Source organism: Leptonotus elevatus, chromosome 6, assembly GCF_054856555.1.
Source record: "Leptonotus elevatus isolate MCC_2025b chromosome 6, RoL_Lele_1.0, whole genome shotgun sequence".
NCBI lineage: Eukaryota > Metazoa > Chordata > Actinopteri > Syngnathiformes > Syngnathidae > Leptonotus > Leptonotus elevatus.
In genome coordinates, this window is record NC_141244.1 from 7,709,128 (window position 1) to 7,727,303 (window position 18,176).

General features: G+C 38.4%; 1 protein-coding gene across 5 annotated transcripts in view; it reads right to left on the reverse strand.

Annotated features, from left to right (window-relative positions):
- Positions 1-18,169, reverse strand: part of klhl32 (kelch-like family member 32) — a 32,819-nt gene extending 14,650 nt beyond the window's left edge. The window contains exons 1-6 of one of the 5 annotated variants that reach the window (XM_086077703.1): positions 16,285-16,401; positions 14,528-14,705; positions 14,375-14,436; positions 13,664-13,710; positions 8,634-8,741; positions 2,826-2,924 (exon numbers count right to left, since the gene is read on the reverse strand). In XM_086077703.1, the coding sequence (XP_085933829.1) occupies positions 2,826-2,924; positions 8,634-8,741; positions 13,664-13,710; positions 14,375-14,436; positions 14,528-14,622 (411 nt within the window). In that variant the 5' untranslated portion in view covers positions 14,623-14,705; positions 16,285-16,401. Of the gene's footprint in view, positions 1-2,825; positions 2,925-8,633; positions 8,742-13,663; positions 13,711-14,374; positions 14,437-14,527; positions 14,706-16,272; positions 16,413-17,532 lie in introns of those variants that run through there. The other 4 variants (XM_086077704.1, XM_086077705.1, XM_086077706.1 and 1 more) reach the window with 4 other exon arrangements.
- Between the last annotated feature and the right edge of the window lie 7 nt (positions 18,170-18,176).

The window sequence follows — 18,176 nt, forward strand, 5'->3', positions numbered from 1 at the left end:
ATTCTAACTAAACAATCAAATGAGTTATGATGATTGGTGTATTTTCAATTAAATTGAAATACTGTACACTGCGAGAATGGCTTTGATCAATTAAGTATTCACCGCACATCATTATTCACAATCACAATTATGCGGGTAGGTCATAGTGACACGCTACTCAATCGGATTGTTAATGCCAGTATTGATGTAATGTGTACCAGGAAATCAATAATAATTTGACCTTGCCTCCCATTAATGCAACATCTGGTGCAACTTGGGTCATACGTAAGTATGCATGTGTGTTTATAGTAACTGACATGAATAAACAATCACTTAACGCTCGTCTGTTTCAAATGATAAGGGCTGGTCAAGCTGTTGCTCCATAACGTTGTGAAACCACCAGATGGCTCACAAGAGCAATGTTTGCCGTTGGTATTTAACTGAGCGTTCAACGTGCAAGATATACTACAGATGTATTTTGTAATCACGTGACCGGTGTTTCTGGATGCACTGACCTTGTACTCACACACAAGTATTTAAGGGAGAATTTCATTTTTAAATGTGTATTATGCAAATGAGAGGCCATTACTATCTCCAGGATAAGGAGAGTCACATAAAATAAGAATAAATTGCATGAAATGAATGGCAATTTTTTTAATTCAGTAAGTAAATGGGTATTTTGGAATACAGTAATGATAATTTTTCATAAATTCAATATTTTATATTTTACAATGCAAAATATATGAAGTGAAGAATGGCATTAGTGTTATTTTCATCAACAATATGATTATAAAAATGGTTGGAAACAGGTCATCTATATTAAATGTTGAATAATGTCATTTCTATTTACTGTAAAAGTATTGAGTGCTTCACTTAGATAATAATCCTCACAAAGGATTTTTCAAGAACTTTACCAAGCCCAGTAATTGTGCGAATTTTCCTCAGTTGCTCAGGGCTCGGGTAACCATCACAGCTCAGTTTCAGAAAACAGGTGAGCCATGATTGGTCGTTACCTGAGCCCTGAACAACTGTAATATCATTTTCAGTTGTCAGCAAGTGGCAAACTCATATTTCACCAATGCAATATTAATGAGAATGTTTGGACTAGTGGGGTCGCAGAGAACATAAGAAACCTTTTGGGTTGACTTCCCCTTTAAGTGTTAACATTTCATTTAAAATCAAGATGGGAAACAACAGTAAAATGCTGCAGTCGTCCCTTCACTGAGGTACTCAGACTGTTGTGTCAATCAAGCAGTCCCGACTCTCAAATTGGGTGTTATAAGATGTGCTGAAAGCCGTCCCAAAAAAAACCCTGAAATCACTTCTTGAGTTTTTCAGGTGGTGAATTTTAGTGCTGATATAATTTTTACATACAGACGTTACATAAGTGTCAATGTTCAGCCCAATCAAGGATCCCTTTAATATGACCTACTGTATAATCAGTGTAACTTAATTGATTGTTTGTTTGTTTTTTGCTTTTGGAGATGAGAAGTAAAATAAACAAGCAGGATAAGTGTACACACCCTCTGATAACTGGAAATGTGGCTGTGTTCAGTATTAATCAAACTGATTTAAACTCTTGTTAAACAGGAGTCAACCACGCTTGCCATCGTTTTAAGTGCTTCTTATTAACCCCAAATAAAGTTCAGCTGTTTTAATACTACGTTTTTTTCTTAATTGTGTGGATATTTTTGGTGATGGATGCTGTTTTTTAGGCTTCAGCACTTGGCCCCAAAAATGTCATTGAACGTCCCTGCACACGAGAGTGCCAAAGAGCTGCTGCAGTCCCCTGGATATATGTAATCCAAAATGTGCATGTGTGTGCGCTCGTACAAGTGCCTGTACGAGCATGAGTATGCCCGTGCATGTGTGCGTGCCTGCATGAAGCCGCTTTTGGCTTTTGGCTGCCAGTGGCTTAAAGGCCTCATAGCCAGTATTTTCAAAACACAGTCTCTGGTGGAATCAGTTGCATTGTGGGAAATGTGCTACATAGAAGCGAAGTGAGCATCTCGACTGCACGGTGCATTATGGGTAGCGGCGTGGTGCATTGTGGGTAGGCTAAACTACCATACGGTCATTGAAAATTAATTGGATCCAATGGAATGAGCTGGAAAGTTTGTTTTTTATGTAATGTATTTTAAACATGTGGTTTACTGACTTCGGGGGTTGACTTGCAAGCTTTAAGGTGTACAGTTACGCAAAGACTGTCACCACTCTAATCTCCGGCATTCAAATGACTGATTAGTTGGTAGTCTCGCTTTTGTTTTCACGCATGCGCAAACGTAATGCGCACTTCGCTTATTGACAATGAATAAAGAATGTAAGTATGAGATTACAAAAAAAGACAAATTAGGTTACTTGTTTGACATAATATGTGAGGAGGAATCTTAGGTTTCATAAAAGGGATTAGATGAGATAAGGAGGGAGTTAGCTTTTTTTTTTTTTTTACCAAATAAAAAAAACCAAGCACCATCATTGTCAGCATCAACCAATCAGAAACATTATTCGTAATTAATCATTCATTGATGTATTTTCCAAAACACTATACCTCATTAATTAATTGTAATTAATGCATTAAAGTCCCACTTCTATATACAATATATACAGGTGCTTTTTAGTATATATTTTTTTTAATCCTCTTTTTGTGGGTTTTATGAGCTAGAAGCCCAAATAATGTAAAGATAAACAAATAAATACTTGAAATCACTTACATTGTGGGCCCAATCTATAATCTATGATCAATTTGACTTTTTGAATAAAATTATGGAACTTTTATGGAATTTTTTGACAAGCACCTGTATTGCCTCCATGACATGAGGGAAAGAGGATGGTGAATGATTCTGTACCTGAATGAGGTAGTGGGAGCAGATGCTGAGAAGCTCCAGCAACTGAAGGTGGCTGCCAGCAGACAACACATCCTGGATCACTGCTGGCTCCAGCACAATCTGCCCAAACGACAACATTGTCTTACATTATTTTTGTTATAATAACACATAATAACAATTGACTGTGTGTTTGTGGAGAAATAAAAAAAAGGGGGGCGGGGGGCGGTAGTAGTAGAAATATAGAAAAAGTTGTTCATTCAACCCAAATTATTTGTCATGATTTTTTTAATCCAGTATCAAAATGTGAAATTATATGTATACATCCATTTATTGCTTACCCACAAGGGGGCTTAAGCTTACCCTATACCAACACTGAACTGGTCGCCAGCCAGAGGACAAAGACATGTTATGGAGACTATAGCATGTCTGTGCCCTCTTTGTTATAGTATAAACAAACCGATATTCACACTTAAGGACGATGTACGAATAATGCTATAACTAGAGCAAATAAGAAATGTAAAAGTAAAAAACAATGATTGACATGTCTAATGGGCTCACTCATATGTCGCACCCAAAAAGAATTGAAAAATACTGGAGCTTTGCAGAATTAAGTTGTTTTTTGTACACACCTGTGTGTTGTTTGCTTTGGTAGTGTTTCACTTTAATAAAGTGGAAGTCATTTCATGCCATTTTACTTCTTGCACCTGCTGCTCTTTTCATTTATGATTGTTCATCTGTATTTAAATGACATTAGTTTTGTCCTATTTCTAGTTAAGTGCTCCAAGTTTCAAGATAGACTACATCAGTGCTCCAGTTTCCATTAACAGGTTTGGCTTGCAAGTTCTCCTGATCATTTACTTTGATATTTGCATTTGTTTTTTACTGTATCAACAATTGCATGTGAAAAGAAAACATATTCATGCACCTTGAGATATTAACTACAACGTCTTCATTAACCATGTGTGTGCAATGTAAAACATGAACATGCATTCAAAATATAAAACAATTCTACAACTGTTATGAAATTTGAGTGCTAATTAGTAAATAAGAGCATATTTAAAACAAATAAGAATGTTGAATTTCATCATTATCGCTTGCTGTGAATCAACATACGCTCTCAGAAATAAGGGGGGACTGCACAGGGTCCATTTTTGTTCTCCAAGGTACATTTTTTTGTGATGTACCCTTTAGCGTTCACAATTGAAACCCTCGGTACAAATAAGTACGGTACTGTTGCTTCAAATAGAGAATTTATGTGCCTTTTTGTTTGCTTGTATGGGTGCAAACAAGTACTGGGCACAGTATGTGAATGTCTTTCAAAAAAACACTGTTGTACGTAACACAGTTTGAAGAAATACGAAGCAGTAATCTAGACCTGGGATGGGAAACTTACTACACTTTGTGCGCTTCAGACCAACTGACAATGGAATTTGTGAAGAAGAAAAAAAAGGTCTGTTTTGTGTAATTTTGTACTTCTCTCACTCTTCAATTCACAGAAAGCATTGCAGCACACAATACTTCACTTTTTCCATCATAAAGCCATTAACATTTAAGTGTGTTTAAATGTTAGCCATAATTGGATGAATGTGCGTCTTAACCATCACATTAAATTTAAGTTGACCCTGACTAAGTTTTATGTGATACATAAAAAACCCTATTTCCATTGATGATAACATAAAGTGTTCACAATCGAGTACTACACCCGTTTATGTGATTGTAGACATCTTAGTACATGGTTACACCCTTCACCTTCTGTATGTTGGTAAGGTTGTCATTAGTTTGATTTTCTACTCTAATGGAGATGAGCAGGCATAAGTGCTACTAGCTGATAAGAACGATATGATTACAATTTAAAACTGACCAGGTGTGGTGGGGGAATAATCTTCTACATTTGAACGTCTTACTTACCTACACATACAAAGTACGTTCAAACATACTTGTGAGTACGTTCGAACATACTGTACTTGTAGGCTAAATGCTACAAACATAGCATATATTCCTATAGGCTAATGCCACAGGGTATATTACTTGCACATATGTGAGCGATTAAAAATAAAATAATTAAGCAATTTGGTCAAAATTAAGAAAAAAACAGTATCTATTTGTAACTTTTGACTTGTGCATGCACAATTAATGCCCTGTGGCATTTTGGGAAAATATGCTACGTTTGTAGTATTTAGCCTACAAGTACGTTCATACTTATTTAAATATGTACAAACCTACTCGCAAATACATTTGAACATACTCGGCAGTCAAAAATGTTTACTCCACATTAGTAGTTCCACAATTCCACAAGCACCCTTTGTATGCAAATATGTACATATTTGCCTATAAAAAGGTACAAATATAAACGGAAGTATGTGGGACGTCATGGTGAAAAAGGTCGTTTTCTGTGCCATGTGTTTCAGTAGGAAAACAAATTATATTTTATGACACTTTAAATCACGTTAGAGGTCAATTGAAGATTTATTTTAAAAATCTGACATCATTCAGAATCATTATACTTGGACGTAGCTATCATTTTTATATTGGAATTGGCTATTGGAAAATAGTCAGCAGAAAATAATCTCCAACTCTCACAACAGTGATTCATTCAAGGGAAATTTATGCCATTTAGATGAATGAACAGCAGCAGGAAACGTCTGCTGAGAGCGCTTTTCTGTTTCTTCCTGTACTTGATCTGTACATTCATATACAAAAACATTCTAATGCAATTAACACATGCTGGTCTATTTCATGACCCCACACCATGTAATTCTTGAACAAGTAGCAAATCATAGTAGTAACATACCTCATGCCGCCTGAGTGGACTCACCTGTGTAGCAACCTGTGCTAATCCATTTGGCAGTGCTGCCCTATTTAACCACAGGGCCATGACTGAATCACAAGTACAAAGTGAGAAAAATAACAGTGTTTGCCTCCCCTACCTGTCACAACTAATCAAACAGTGTTGGGCTGAAGTGATAAACATGTAGGTAAAGTTTTTTTTGTGCTTAAATTTCCCTCATGATTATAAGTCTGAGAAACAGGAGGGCATAGGTGTTTTTCATCTCAAACACATGTAATTGCTTATTCCTTATGTAATATGTAGTAACGTGGCCAACATTTGTGCTCTATATAAATACATACAGTCGTCAACCTGTTTACTATTGGACAATTTAAGCGCTATAGAACACAGACTTTAACACATAGTGGGTGTCTTTCTATTGTCAGCATCTGTGTGTTTATTGTATTTCTTCTCTATTTAAATTGGGAAGTTTGTGTGGTGTATCTTGCCACACAACCCTACTACACAAATGTGGATGAATTAAACATATTTCAGCATTGTAATCATAATTGTACTTCAATAGCAACCAATTATCTGTCTGAATATTTTTGTGTTCCAGAGAATTCTTATGCTAGAGGTGGCTGTGTGGAGCACCAGTTCATCTTCATCGATGAGGTTGGATTCAACCTCGCAAAAAGACGAAGGAGGGGAAGAAACATCATCGGCCAGCGTGCCATTGTTGAAGTCCCTGGCCAGCGCGGAGGGAACATCACGATGTGTGCAGCTATTACCCACAACGGTGTCCTCCATCACCATGCCACCCTTGGCCCCTACAACACTGCCCATCCGATAACATTCTTGGACACCCGACACAACATACTCACTCCACCAGATCAGGTAGATGAGCCAGAGCAGCTCAGGTATGTTGTCATTTAGGACAATGTAAGTTTCCACCGGGATGCTCTGGTGCATAACTTCCCACCAACGCTTTTCAATAGTTTATCTCACTCCATATTCTCCATTCCTCAATCCGATCAAATATTTTTTTTCTGGCTGGAGATGGACGGTATATGACCGAAATCCACAAACGCATGTGCCCCTCCTCCAAGTCATTGAAGATGCATGTTGAGATATAGCAGGTGATGCTTTTCATGGCTGGACTCGACATACAAGGCGATATTATATATATGCGGCGTCAACATACTCGCGATGCCCCTCAGCACCAACCCCACCCCCCACCCCCTGTCTACTGTATGCGTACGTACTGTAAATGCTGTCTATGATAATACTTGTCAGCGGGCACCATTCAATGGAAGGAGGCACAGCAGTGCTACGTGAATTTATCCAAATATATGGGGCAAGTTAATGCTGTCTGTTCATAATAATTGGGGCCCTGCATGCATTTCATGAGCCCCCTTACAGCCTGGGCTCTGGCGACGGGTCTGCCTTTATGATTGTTTGGGATACTGCTTTGTCCAATTGCACAAAGACCCACAATAGCACAAACGGAAATTATGCCCAATTCTACCAGTGCAAAATCTATGAAAATACCTTAACAAAGAAAACTCCTCACATGGGCACTGTTAGATTGCACTTTGCGCTAGAATGAAAATAGGGCTTGAGTTCTTGTTTTACTGTTTTTAACAAAGCACTTTTACACTTGCCTTTCAGTTAAGAAATTTAATGAATATTAACTATATTAATTTTAATAATAATATTTTAATATTAGTTTTTACTGTGAGCACGGTATTATGTTTGGGTTTTAGATTCTACTGTTAAAAAAAAAGAGTAAAGCTTAAAGCACAACGAAGGTGTGAGTTGGAACAAGTGTGTGATAATCCTCAATGGAAACCATGGTTCCAGTCTCTCCTAATAGCTGTCTTGTGCTAATAAGCAAGCCGTACTCATGTTTTTAAAAAAAATCGTCATAGCCAACTGTATCTAGTAATGAAAAAAAAACAGTCCAGTAACAGAATCTGTTAAATCCAAAAGAAAAGGAGAAAGGAGTTGATCAGTAGAAAAACGGTAGCAAGGTGAGAGAGAGCAAAGCAGCGAGTGTCTGCACTGCACAGAATCAGCAAGCAAGATTCGACATCAACATTTTACAGCTATGGCCAAAACATCCCATGACAGCATGTCTCTTCAACCTGTAGGCCTGTATGACATGTGGGTGAAGGATTTTAGTGGGTCATTATTTACGGTGTGGGGATAAGCATATTGCCCTCATCTCATCTGCTATCATCTCCTCTGGGCAGACGGATAGCTGAGCCAACTGATGCAGGCAGCTTGCAAGCCTGCTGTTGACCTACTTATACTCCCGAACCAACTACTACTTGCTCATTTCCACTGTGGAAATACAATTAGGGAGTAATTGCAACTTGAGTTTGCGGCCTCTCGGTATACAGTATAAGCCGCTCGGTTGCTTGTGGACCGAATATTGCTGATGGTGCAAGGTTAAAGAAGGTCATACGACATGGTCAGACACTTGTTGTGACTGGTGAGATGACATGAACGGCAGGAAACTAATTCAATCTGATTGCAAATCTACAAATTCCCACTACCAGTCACGTTGCTGATTAAATTTATGCTGTGGAGATTAAAGTGCTAATCTGCAAAAACCTTGCATCATTTATTTAGATGACGTATCTGGCTACATGAAAAAGATCACCATTTTACAAGGATCGTCTAACGCCAAATCATTTTCACTGCCTTTTTGTATTAAGATGTCATTTCTGAATACATTCATAACAGGATTAAAAATGATTAGAGGATTAAAAATGCAGTATAAACCGTAAAATGGTAGAACTGAATAGTAGAAGGGGGCATGAAATTAAAAATGAGAGGAAAGTAAGTAAAAGGAATAGCAGCAATAAGTGAGTAAGAGTGATGGCAATGTACAACTAAAAAGAAAATGTAATGAAATTGTGGCAAGACAATTTGTGTTTTCGCTGTGTATGAGAAATTAATTAATTTCATTTAATTGGGGGAGGGAGGGGCAGCTCTTTACTTTCTTCATCTACGTAATTATTCCTTCAACTAATTTCTGTGGATCTTCTTGTTACCTGTCCAGTGTAGGCAAAGTCCAAGGCGTGCTTCAGTCCAACACTGGTCACTCCTTGCAGCGTCACTTCATCTGCCACACTTTCCACCATGCACAAGCTGAACATGGCCTGATGACACAAACAAAACATGGAGCTCAGATGAAGAACTTCACAATTTACTGTTTTATTTCACTGGATTTTTCCAGACTCTTAATGGTGACTTATTAGTATCTTATGTGTGAGTTGTAGCTGCACTGCGAAATGAGTTGTGGAGCTGCAGAAAACACAACGCAGTTAATCAGAACCTGCCAGACACAACGGCCAAGAAACTTCCGGTATTGATTGCCTTCCACAGACCCAAAGCTCAGCATAAATATATATAGCACAATCAGTACTCTGTGGTACACAGCACCTCTTGCGGTTTTTTCCCTATGATGTGCGCACACAAACACCCGTGCAAAATCAAAGCAGTGGCCACAGTGTCTGCAGTCTGACCCTGCTGAGTGCAGCTTTGGTCATCAAATATATTGATTGCTGTCATGCCATGATGGGATGTCACCCACTGATCAGGGGACCGGTGCAGCAGTGTGACAGTAAAGAGTGAAAGGAGGGAAATTCAATTCAATTCAGAGGGCTTCAACTAATTTAGTAATATCTACCATGTTAAGAATTCCTCAAGCTGTTTAGTGTGTGATGTTTAATTATATCTTGTTTTGAAATCCATACTTTTAATACTTTTCTGAATGTGTACTGTAAAATCCTGTGAATAACACAAACCCCTGTATAATACGCCACCCCCAAAAATCTATCTTAAAAAGCTCCCCCCCTATATAATTGTGTATGATACGGCCACCCCAAAAAAAATTATTTTCCCATATCTATGAATAAGATCCTTCAAAGTATTTGTTAAAGTTATGTTTTTGAAAATCTAGTGCTTGCACTGAATGCTCTTTTACTAATTATAGTAAGCTATTTATTATTATTATTATTTCTTTACTTTATTTTTAAATCTGGAACTGTTGCACTTTTTACTACAATATGTCAAGCATACTGAGTTATATTGTGTATGAAATGTCATATAAATTAGCGATTTAAATAATTGCCTTTTTTTTTTTAAATACACCCCCCAGCTGCATATAACCCACCCCCCACCCGGGGAAAAAAATAGTGTTATTCAAGGTATTTTACAGTACTAACAAAATTGAACTATGTCAAGCCCAAAACCATGAGTGTATGATTTAATCATGTTTTGAGAGTTAGTTAGTTAGTTATAGGGGTGTTTCCAAAATGTATTCAGCTATATATCACGATATTACAGCGCGCAATTCTCGTATTGACTCAGTATGCGGCCGGAGGATTAGGGTTCACACTTTAAGCATGGAAGAATGTTATATTTATGGCACATGACTTAATATTTTATTTTAATGCTGTTCAAACATAAAACAGATTGCAACCAGTTTGTTAAAAACAGTGGCTCACAGTTATAAGCCTGAAGTTTCAGAGAAATACATTTTGATGCAAATGTTACAGTGTACATGTTTACTGATTATTATTTTCTAAATTTGAGTAAAAAAGATCGCAATAACCGACTTTTAGATTCGTGTCGGGATTAATCGAATCGAATCGTAACCCATTAACCGTGATACGGATCGAATTGCCAGGTACTAGGCAATTCACACCCCTATTTAGTCGGCTAGTTGACAGGATTACTATACCATAAAGGTTTGGAGTGGAGCAGTATTGCCTGACATGTTGTGGTTATTCTATTAAAGATTTTTTTTTATTGCTCACATTTAGTGGCAGACAGAGTATCATTTGACTTGTTCTTGTAAAAGTAGAAATTTTACTTAAATGTATTTGATGTCATATGCAAAGTTCAGTGTGTGCATAACCTCCTTATACGTAGCAAAGACCCAGAGGCAGGGCAGTTAGCGCATGTCTTTCTGTCACAAAAACAAAGTGCATTCCTCCCAAAACGCTAATCGAGTTTTTGATGATTCATGGTGCGCATGAACATTAGCTCGGCATCACCCCCCTTCTCCTCAGGCGAATGGCCAACAACTTAAATTTGAGTCGAATTGTATCCAGTGCTTGCACAGTCTAGTTAATTTACCACTGAGCCAATTAAAAATAGACTGGTCCATTAGGCCAGAGGAATAATGGTGGTGGCGCTCTAGTTTGCCAGTAGAAAGGAAAAATTACACTGTGCAGGTTCATCCAAGCTTTTGTGTCATTATTGTGGGCCCTGGGAGTGTTTACTGAGCTGTCTTTGCCTCGCATGACTGTTCCCGACCTTGGTGTAGGTGGGACAGCTGATGATGGATAGCTGTGCTGACTTGGGATATAGATCCCCGTTGTCCTGCTCACTGCAGTCTTTTCCCATGGTGTGTTGCAGCAGGAGTACAATGCTGCACTTAGCCTCACCTTCTGACAAAATAAATATGACTGCTTGTATGATCATTCAAACACATGAATACCTTTAGTGCCAAACTTCATTTAGAACAGGTGTGTTTGTGTAATTATTTAATTTCACTTAATTATATTATCCGCAAACCTAGGAGTGAGGATATGCGGTTCAGAAAATGGATGGACGGATGGTCTGAAAATTAATATATATGTTTCATGTGTTTCTTTCTTCAATTGCTGTGAGTATATCAGGCCCAGATTTGCAAAACAATTCTGAGAAATTGCATTTTCAGACTTGTTCAGTGACATTTTTCCCATGTAAATAATTTTCCTTGGCTTAATAAAGTTTAGAAAACACTGATTTAGAGAATAATCGCTATAGGTCTAAAGTTAAAAGAAATCTAAACTATTTGCACCTGCTGGCTCAGCGTGACTTGAGTCTCAAAATCAAATAATCTAAATTCATCAGGTGTCCTGGGCAACCACCCAAATCCCCATGATGACTGCTTTTTTTCCCCAGTCAGTTGCACCCAAACTCTGGAATGCACTGTACTCCTACTCTCTAAGTTTTGTTGAATCAGGGGAAAATTCTGAGAAGGATTTGAAGACTTTGTTTTTTAATCAGGCTGTTGGATAATCTAAACCGTCTAAATCTAAAGGTTTCCTCCGTACTTTGCTATTTTATGTCACAGGCACTGGAAATATATATTACAAGATTAATTTGAAGAGTTTTTTTTTTAATCAGGCTGTTGGATAGTGTAAACCACAGTTTCTTTGCGCTCTCTATTTGTCTGATTGCTCAGAATTTGACAATGTTTTTTTTCATTGTCCTGCTGTTCTACCTACAGTTTTTGTATGTTTTGCTAGGTTCTTTTTTTTTTCTGTGCCAGTGAAATTATTCTATACAGCATAGTGTAGTTTAATTTGTACTTGCAATTATTACGACAAAATAATTACAAAATGATTATCCATATCTCCAAATTCATATTGAATCTCGATTTAATCCGAATTTTTAGACATTTTGGTAACAGTTTAAGTAAGACCGTTTTCAATTCCCCCATAACTGTAGCCTAGTGCATAAAGAAAGGTCCAAAAAGGAAATGTTAAATAAACTGTGTGTGGGAAAAAATGAGAGCCCTGGCCTCAACCCCATCAAACACCCTTCAAATGAACTAAAACAGATTTGTCAGTTTTCAGTGACCTCTGACTTCACAAATGTTTTCCTGGGTGAATGGACAGAAGGGGAAAAAAACGCACAGAAACACCTTGAAGAAAATCTTCCCACAAGGGTGGAATACATCATCTTGATTTTGTTTCATTTCAAATGTTTGTTTTTGTTCATGTTATTTCCAGTAATATGGTTATGAAGTGTTGCTCAAAACTCAACGTGGTCTGTATTTAATTTCACTTGCATGCACATACTGTACAGTGTGTCCTCATTTGCCCATCGGACAAATCCTGATTGTTCATGCCTGATATATACACACCAGACACAACAGTTTAGTGGAAATATTTTGCTGTTTTACACCTTCTTTGACTAACTTGCACACAAAAAAAAAAAAAAGATACTTTAAATAGTATTTTCATGCCAATCTGCTTGTTGCTAGGCAACCTCACTATGCCAGGTCCTAAGAGAGAGTGTGTTTTTTCCTCTTGTATTCAGCTGTTTTATTATTCTAAGGTACTTATCTAATACTTTGAGATGATATTGGAGTATTACACAAAGTAAGAAATACATTTGGTCTCGTGTTTTTCTGGGAAGGGACAGGACAAGGGGCATCAATGTGCGTGCAATGCTGGCTTGACTGATTTTCTTTCCAAACGTCTTAGTAATGTGACAACATTGGAAGAGGCAGGCGACACATTTAAATAACTCACGCTTGGTCAGGTATTTCATTACAACCACTAACCATTGAGTCAGATATTGTGTTCACACCACTCCTATGTGGATTGTGCGTGCTAGGGATTAGGGGTTTGACTAGTGACAGAAAGTGGGTGAGTGAGGATGAATGCATGGTCACTATTGGCTGCATCAGGTTAGTGTGATAATCCAAGTCCTGACCAGTACAATGACGAAGCTCTGATAGTATTCAGCATGGGGTTGGAAGGAGGGGAGGCGAAGACTGACTCAATCGTCCGCTCTTTGTGCAAGGAGAAATAAAAATAACCTCCACTCACACATGCGAAATCCTACAGGCCAACTTGGATCAATTTAATCTGCCTTTCATTTTCAAGAGGGATTAGTTTTGATTTCCTAATCTGCTCTGTGTCTCTAAAGGAAATCTCATTGGTGCACTTTTCTTGTGCAGCCCACCTCAACTACACAGTATATGGCTGCCTGACAGCAAATTTTCATTTGCCAATGCATTTTGCACCATAAATACTGCAAATGACAACTGGAGCAAGTGAAGGGTGGGGGAGTGTACTTTCTTAAATATCTTTTACTTGATTTGTGGCAGCATGGACAAAAATTTCAGGTCAAAATTGAAAATTACAGGAGGTATTGGAGAATTAACTGTGATCTTTTTTAGGTAGCTAGAGGTAACTAGCGCATGGCATAACTGTGTTTTTATAGAGCCCATCCATCAATTAAGTCAAGAAATTTGGAAGATGTTGCAACGTATTGGTTTCAAAAAAATATCCACCTTGTTCTTGAGGGCTCTCATGGAGAAACGATCATGCGTGCAACTTCCTGTAAGACACCGGAAGTAGCATCTTGGCATTTGTTACATTGGGTTTCATTTCATGGAGCGGTTTATTTCAACGCACACTAAAACATTTAACAGTTGGACATATGCATTCAAAAACTTCGAGAAGGTTACATTAAGTTCACCTGTAACGGTTTCAATGCATTTTAGGCTCGTCCTAAAATTTCATCTGAAAGCCAAGTATCCCTAACTTTTTGTGAGTAGTGTATGTTATATGTGCCTTCACTAGTCTAAACATGGTATTCTGATTAATATTGTGTTTGTTTAATATGAATCAATTAGCAAAATCCACCCATTTTTATCCATCTCAAGGGCGACCATTTTGCCACTTGCTGTCGAATGAAAATGACATTACAGTACAGTTGCTCAGGGCTTAGGTCATGACCAATCACAGCTAAGCATAAAAAAAACAGGTGGGCTGTGATTGGTCGCTGCTTGAGCCCTGAGCAACTGTAATGTCATTTTCAGTTGACCGGGAGTGACAAAAAGGCCACCTCCTGACATGGATAAAAACTGGTGGATTGTGTTGCTCAACTCCTATTTCACAAATACTATATTAATCAGAATGTTTAGACTCATTTTGGCTGCATTGGATCCCGGCAGTTGTTGAGATGCAAGCTGACTTCAAAGCGTAATCACATTCCTTACCCTCAAGATCGCCACTGCATGCACTGAACGTATGACGTGCATCACTTAGTTGCTGTATCCGACTGCAGGGATAGTGTATTTTGTTTAAAGACATAGTTTGCCTAACATTGACTTATTTTAACGATATACAGTATGATTAGGTTCTACACTCACCCGGAAGTAATCACTGCATGCTGCCAGAATGGCTTTATGCGCGTGGAACTTTTGCTCCCCGGCCACCAGAGTGACGTCACACAGAAGACCATCATTCCTCTGCTGGTTGAGGGCAGATAAGACGGAGTCCTGATGAGATTTGGATTGGCAGAGTCTCTGTCCTGTCAGCATCTCCCTGCTAATGGGCACACACATTTTACAGTTAAACTCGACACAAAGCTATTAGAATTTTTATTAGACTTCAGAGACTGAAGCACTTGCATTTCTTATTTCACCTTTCTATTTGGCGTAACTTAGACTTCATGAATACATTATCTATTAAAAAGCAGCAACTAAATGTCACTCAATAGCAACTTGCTGATTTTGTATCATCATCCATTGTTTGACTGTGGTATTTTTCCTGCAATATCAACCATATAGCGCCGTTGAACTATTTAATGAAGGTTGATAAGATAGATACACTACATTGGGGAATTCAATGTGTCAGGCTGACTGAGTGTCGAAATGACTGACAGGTAGTGCAACGGGCTTAAATAGTCAGGCCATATTTTCTAAAATCCTCAGCTCAGCTACTCTCCTTTTGTACGTCTCCATCATCAGCCTGCCACACTGCCCATTTAAATCCATCTCTGTCCATTTAGTGTTGGCCATCCCTGCAAATGCATCAGCCTGCCAGGCAACACACTCTGTAGTGTTGGGTGTAAGACAAAGAACATAATGGGTGCGTGTGGGTTTGAACGCATGCGTGTGCGTATGTGGGGCCCAAAGTGAGACGACTGATGAGTCACGGGTGTTTTTTTTTGGAGATTGGAGTCTGTTAGGAGGAGCCCAAGGAGAGTCGCTGCATTGAAGTGAAAAGAAATGACAGCGTTTAAAAAAAAAAAAAAAACAAGGAGGGATGTGTATTATATGGAGGATTTGTAGATGGATTGAAAAATCGAGAATTCAACAATGACATATATTAACTTCTAAATAGGTAAATGTAACTGGTCTGAAATGTGACTTACATTGGTTTTACTTAAGCCGCAAATGTGATTACAGTATCTGAAATTCCTAGGGGTTGTAAAAAAAAATCGATTCGGCAATATATCGCGATATTACAGCGCGCAATTCTCGAATCGATTCAATATGCAGCCGAATCAATTTTTAAACATCAATTTTTTATGGGAATATTCAACAAAACGTCTTACTTATGGTTAGGATTCACACATTAAGCATGGAAGAATGTTATATTAATGGAACATTAAGCCTTAATATTTTATATCAGTGCTGTTCAAACATGAAACAGACTGCAAACTGTTTGTTAAATGCAGTGGCTCAGTTATAAGCCTGAATTATCAGATAAATAAATACATTTTCATACAAATCTTACAGTGTACATGTTTACTGATTAGTATTTTCTAAATTTGAGTAAAAAAAACAACTTATAATCAATTTATAGATTCGCACAGGATTAATCGGTATTGAATCTAATCGTGACCTATGAATCGTGATACAAATCGAATCGCCAGGTACTAGGCAATTCACACCCCTATAAATTCCCCTATAAGAATACTGCCCAAATTTAATCCAATGAGGGATTATAATGAGTGTAATAAATTGCAATATAATTAAATTAAATTAACAGTAGGTGACAACCAGCAATTACTCGTTTACACAGCCAATATCATACACCACATACTGTACAGTTATCGAGATACCTTTTGCAATTATATTTAATGTTCATTCAATATGTATGGACTGACCAGGTCGTTTACCTGAGGCCGCGTTCAGGAGGCATGCCCCAGGATGCAGGATGAAGGGACTTTTGTGGAGGTCGAGTGGAGGTGATATACGTCTCCTGAGGACTGAAGTCTCCTCGTCGGCAACATACATCAGCCTGATAGGACAGAGCAGAGTGTCAGCTTTCCTCAGTCTATCCAATCCACTCAAATTCAGCGTGGCAGCCTTCTGTGTGATGCGTGAAATAATGCAACTGCACATCAAGCATCGCGCCAACTTCTCGATTGACTCACACACGGCCATTATCATTTTACAGTTTCCTAGGTGGGGGTGATGTTCATGAAATAGCACACTGGGTAGTTTGATGTCTGAGAATTTAATAAAAGGCACTTTGATAATTTGGGAGCCAAATTTATGCATTGAAAAATTGGGAGCCAAATGTATACAAATAAATAACTTAGATTTTCCGTAGCTACAACTTCAGAGGCGTCACATTATTGCACATCTGTAATGTATTATATCCCACAGTGAAAGAAATACCAAGCAATACATGAGGCAATAAGGTCAGCATCACTCTGAGTGGAACAATTCCAAACAGTATGTCTTCTCATATGGCTATTCAAAAGCTGTTTATGTATGCAAACATGTGTATACTTCATCTCATCTTCCTTAGAGAGTAGTTCCCGGCAAGATGAAGTTATCGATCCATTCATGAGTGACCTTCAAATACATGGCCACTGGCAAATGCATCTGATAGATGAGGTCGAGAAGGAGCCGTCTTGCATCTCCAATCAAAGACCAATATTACTGTCACATTAAATTGTCAAAGTTATATAACAAGAGGGGGTGGAGGTGCATGTCAGTGCAATTCTACAAGCAGCACAGGTTTGCAGATCGTGATCATGCCTTGTGTCCTGTCTTTTTGTACATATGGTCAGACGATCACAAGAAGTAGGCCATTTTTCTGCAAACAGTAATAGTCACTTGACTGATTGATAATATGAAATATGTCTATGTCACACTAGGTACGGATTTAGACTCGAACACAGCATGAAAATGTGAATGATGGGGAAGGAGGTTTGCGTTGCCAGATAGTAGACTAGACACCATGGATGCACTGAGTCTATCACTTTCCAAAAGCTTTCAGCTGTCAAAGAGTTTCCTAGCAACAGGCCAGCGCCTTGCTCCGCGGAATAAAGCTTCTTACTTTCGTCATACACAATATGTATACTCACATTCAGGAATGCGTGGTTGTCACCCTGTGTGCTACACAGCTCACCCACCTTATATGTCAGTGTCCTGTCCTCGTCCGACTCCTCTTTGACAATGAAACTGTCCGAGCCCGCCGCTATTGAAGCACATCTGCAGGCAAAATAAGGAAGCAAGACGACGGCGACAAAGGCGTGTAACTGTCAACGGCACTTTATCTGTGTTAGTGACAGTGTAGCACCTAAAATGTTACAACAAAACTCCGCCTCCCCGATGGTCACATGAATATGGACAAATAGGTGGGGGGTGGGCTAGCGTCTCCAAGTGGATATTATGGGAATAGCAACGTCGGTAGTTGGACGCCAGGGGTCCTCGTCGGGTTTCGAATAGGATCGCTGCCTGAAATTTCAGATGTCCAGCTTCACCTGAGTCTATTTCCACTAAAATTACATCGCGTTTTTCTTTTCTTTTGGTGTATTAGTTCCCGTGACAAAACCGATCATCGACGACGACCATTAGCATTAGCGATTGGGGAATCACAGCACAACTGAAAGGGCAAAATAACACATTTTAAATACAGTACCTGTATACTCAAAATTACATTTAAGTGGTTTTCCTAGGGGGGGTCGCGACCAATCTACATATACCAATAATTTTTAGTTGAGTATAAAATATTAAAATGTGGACGTTTTCCCCGCTAACGGAAATTTACAAACAC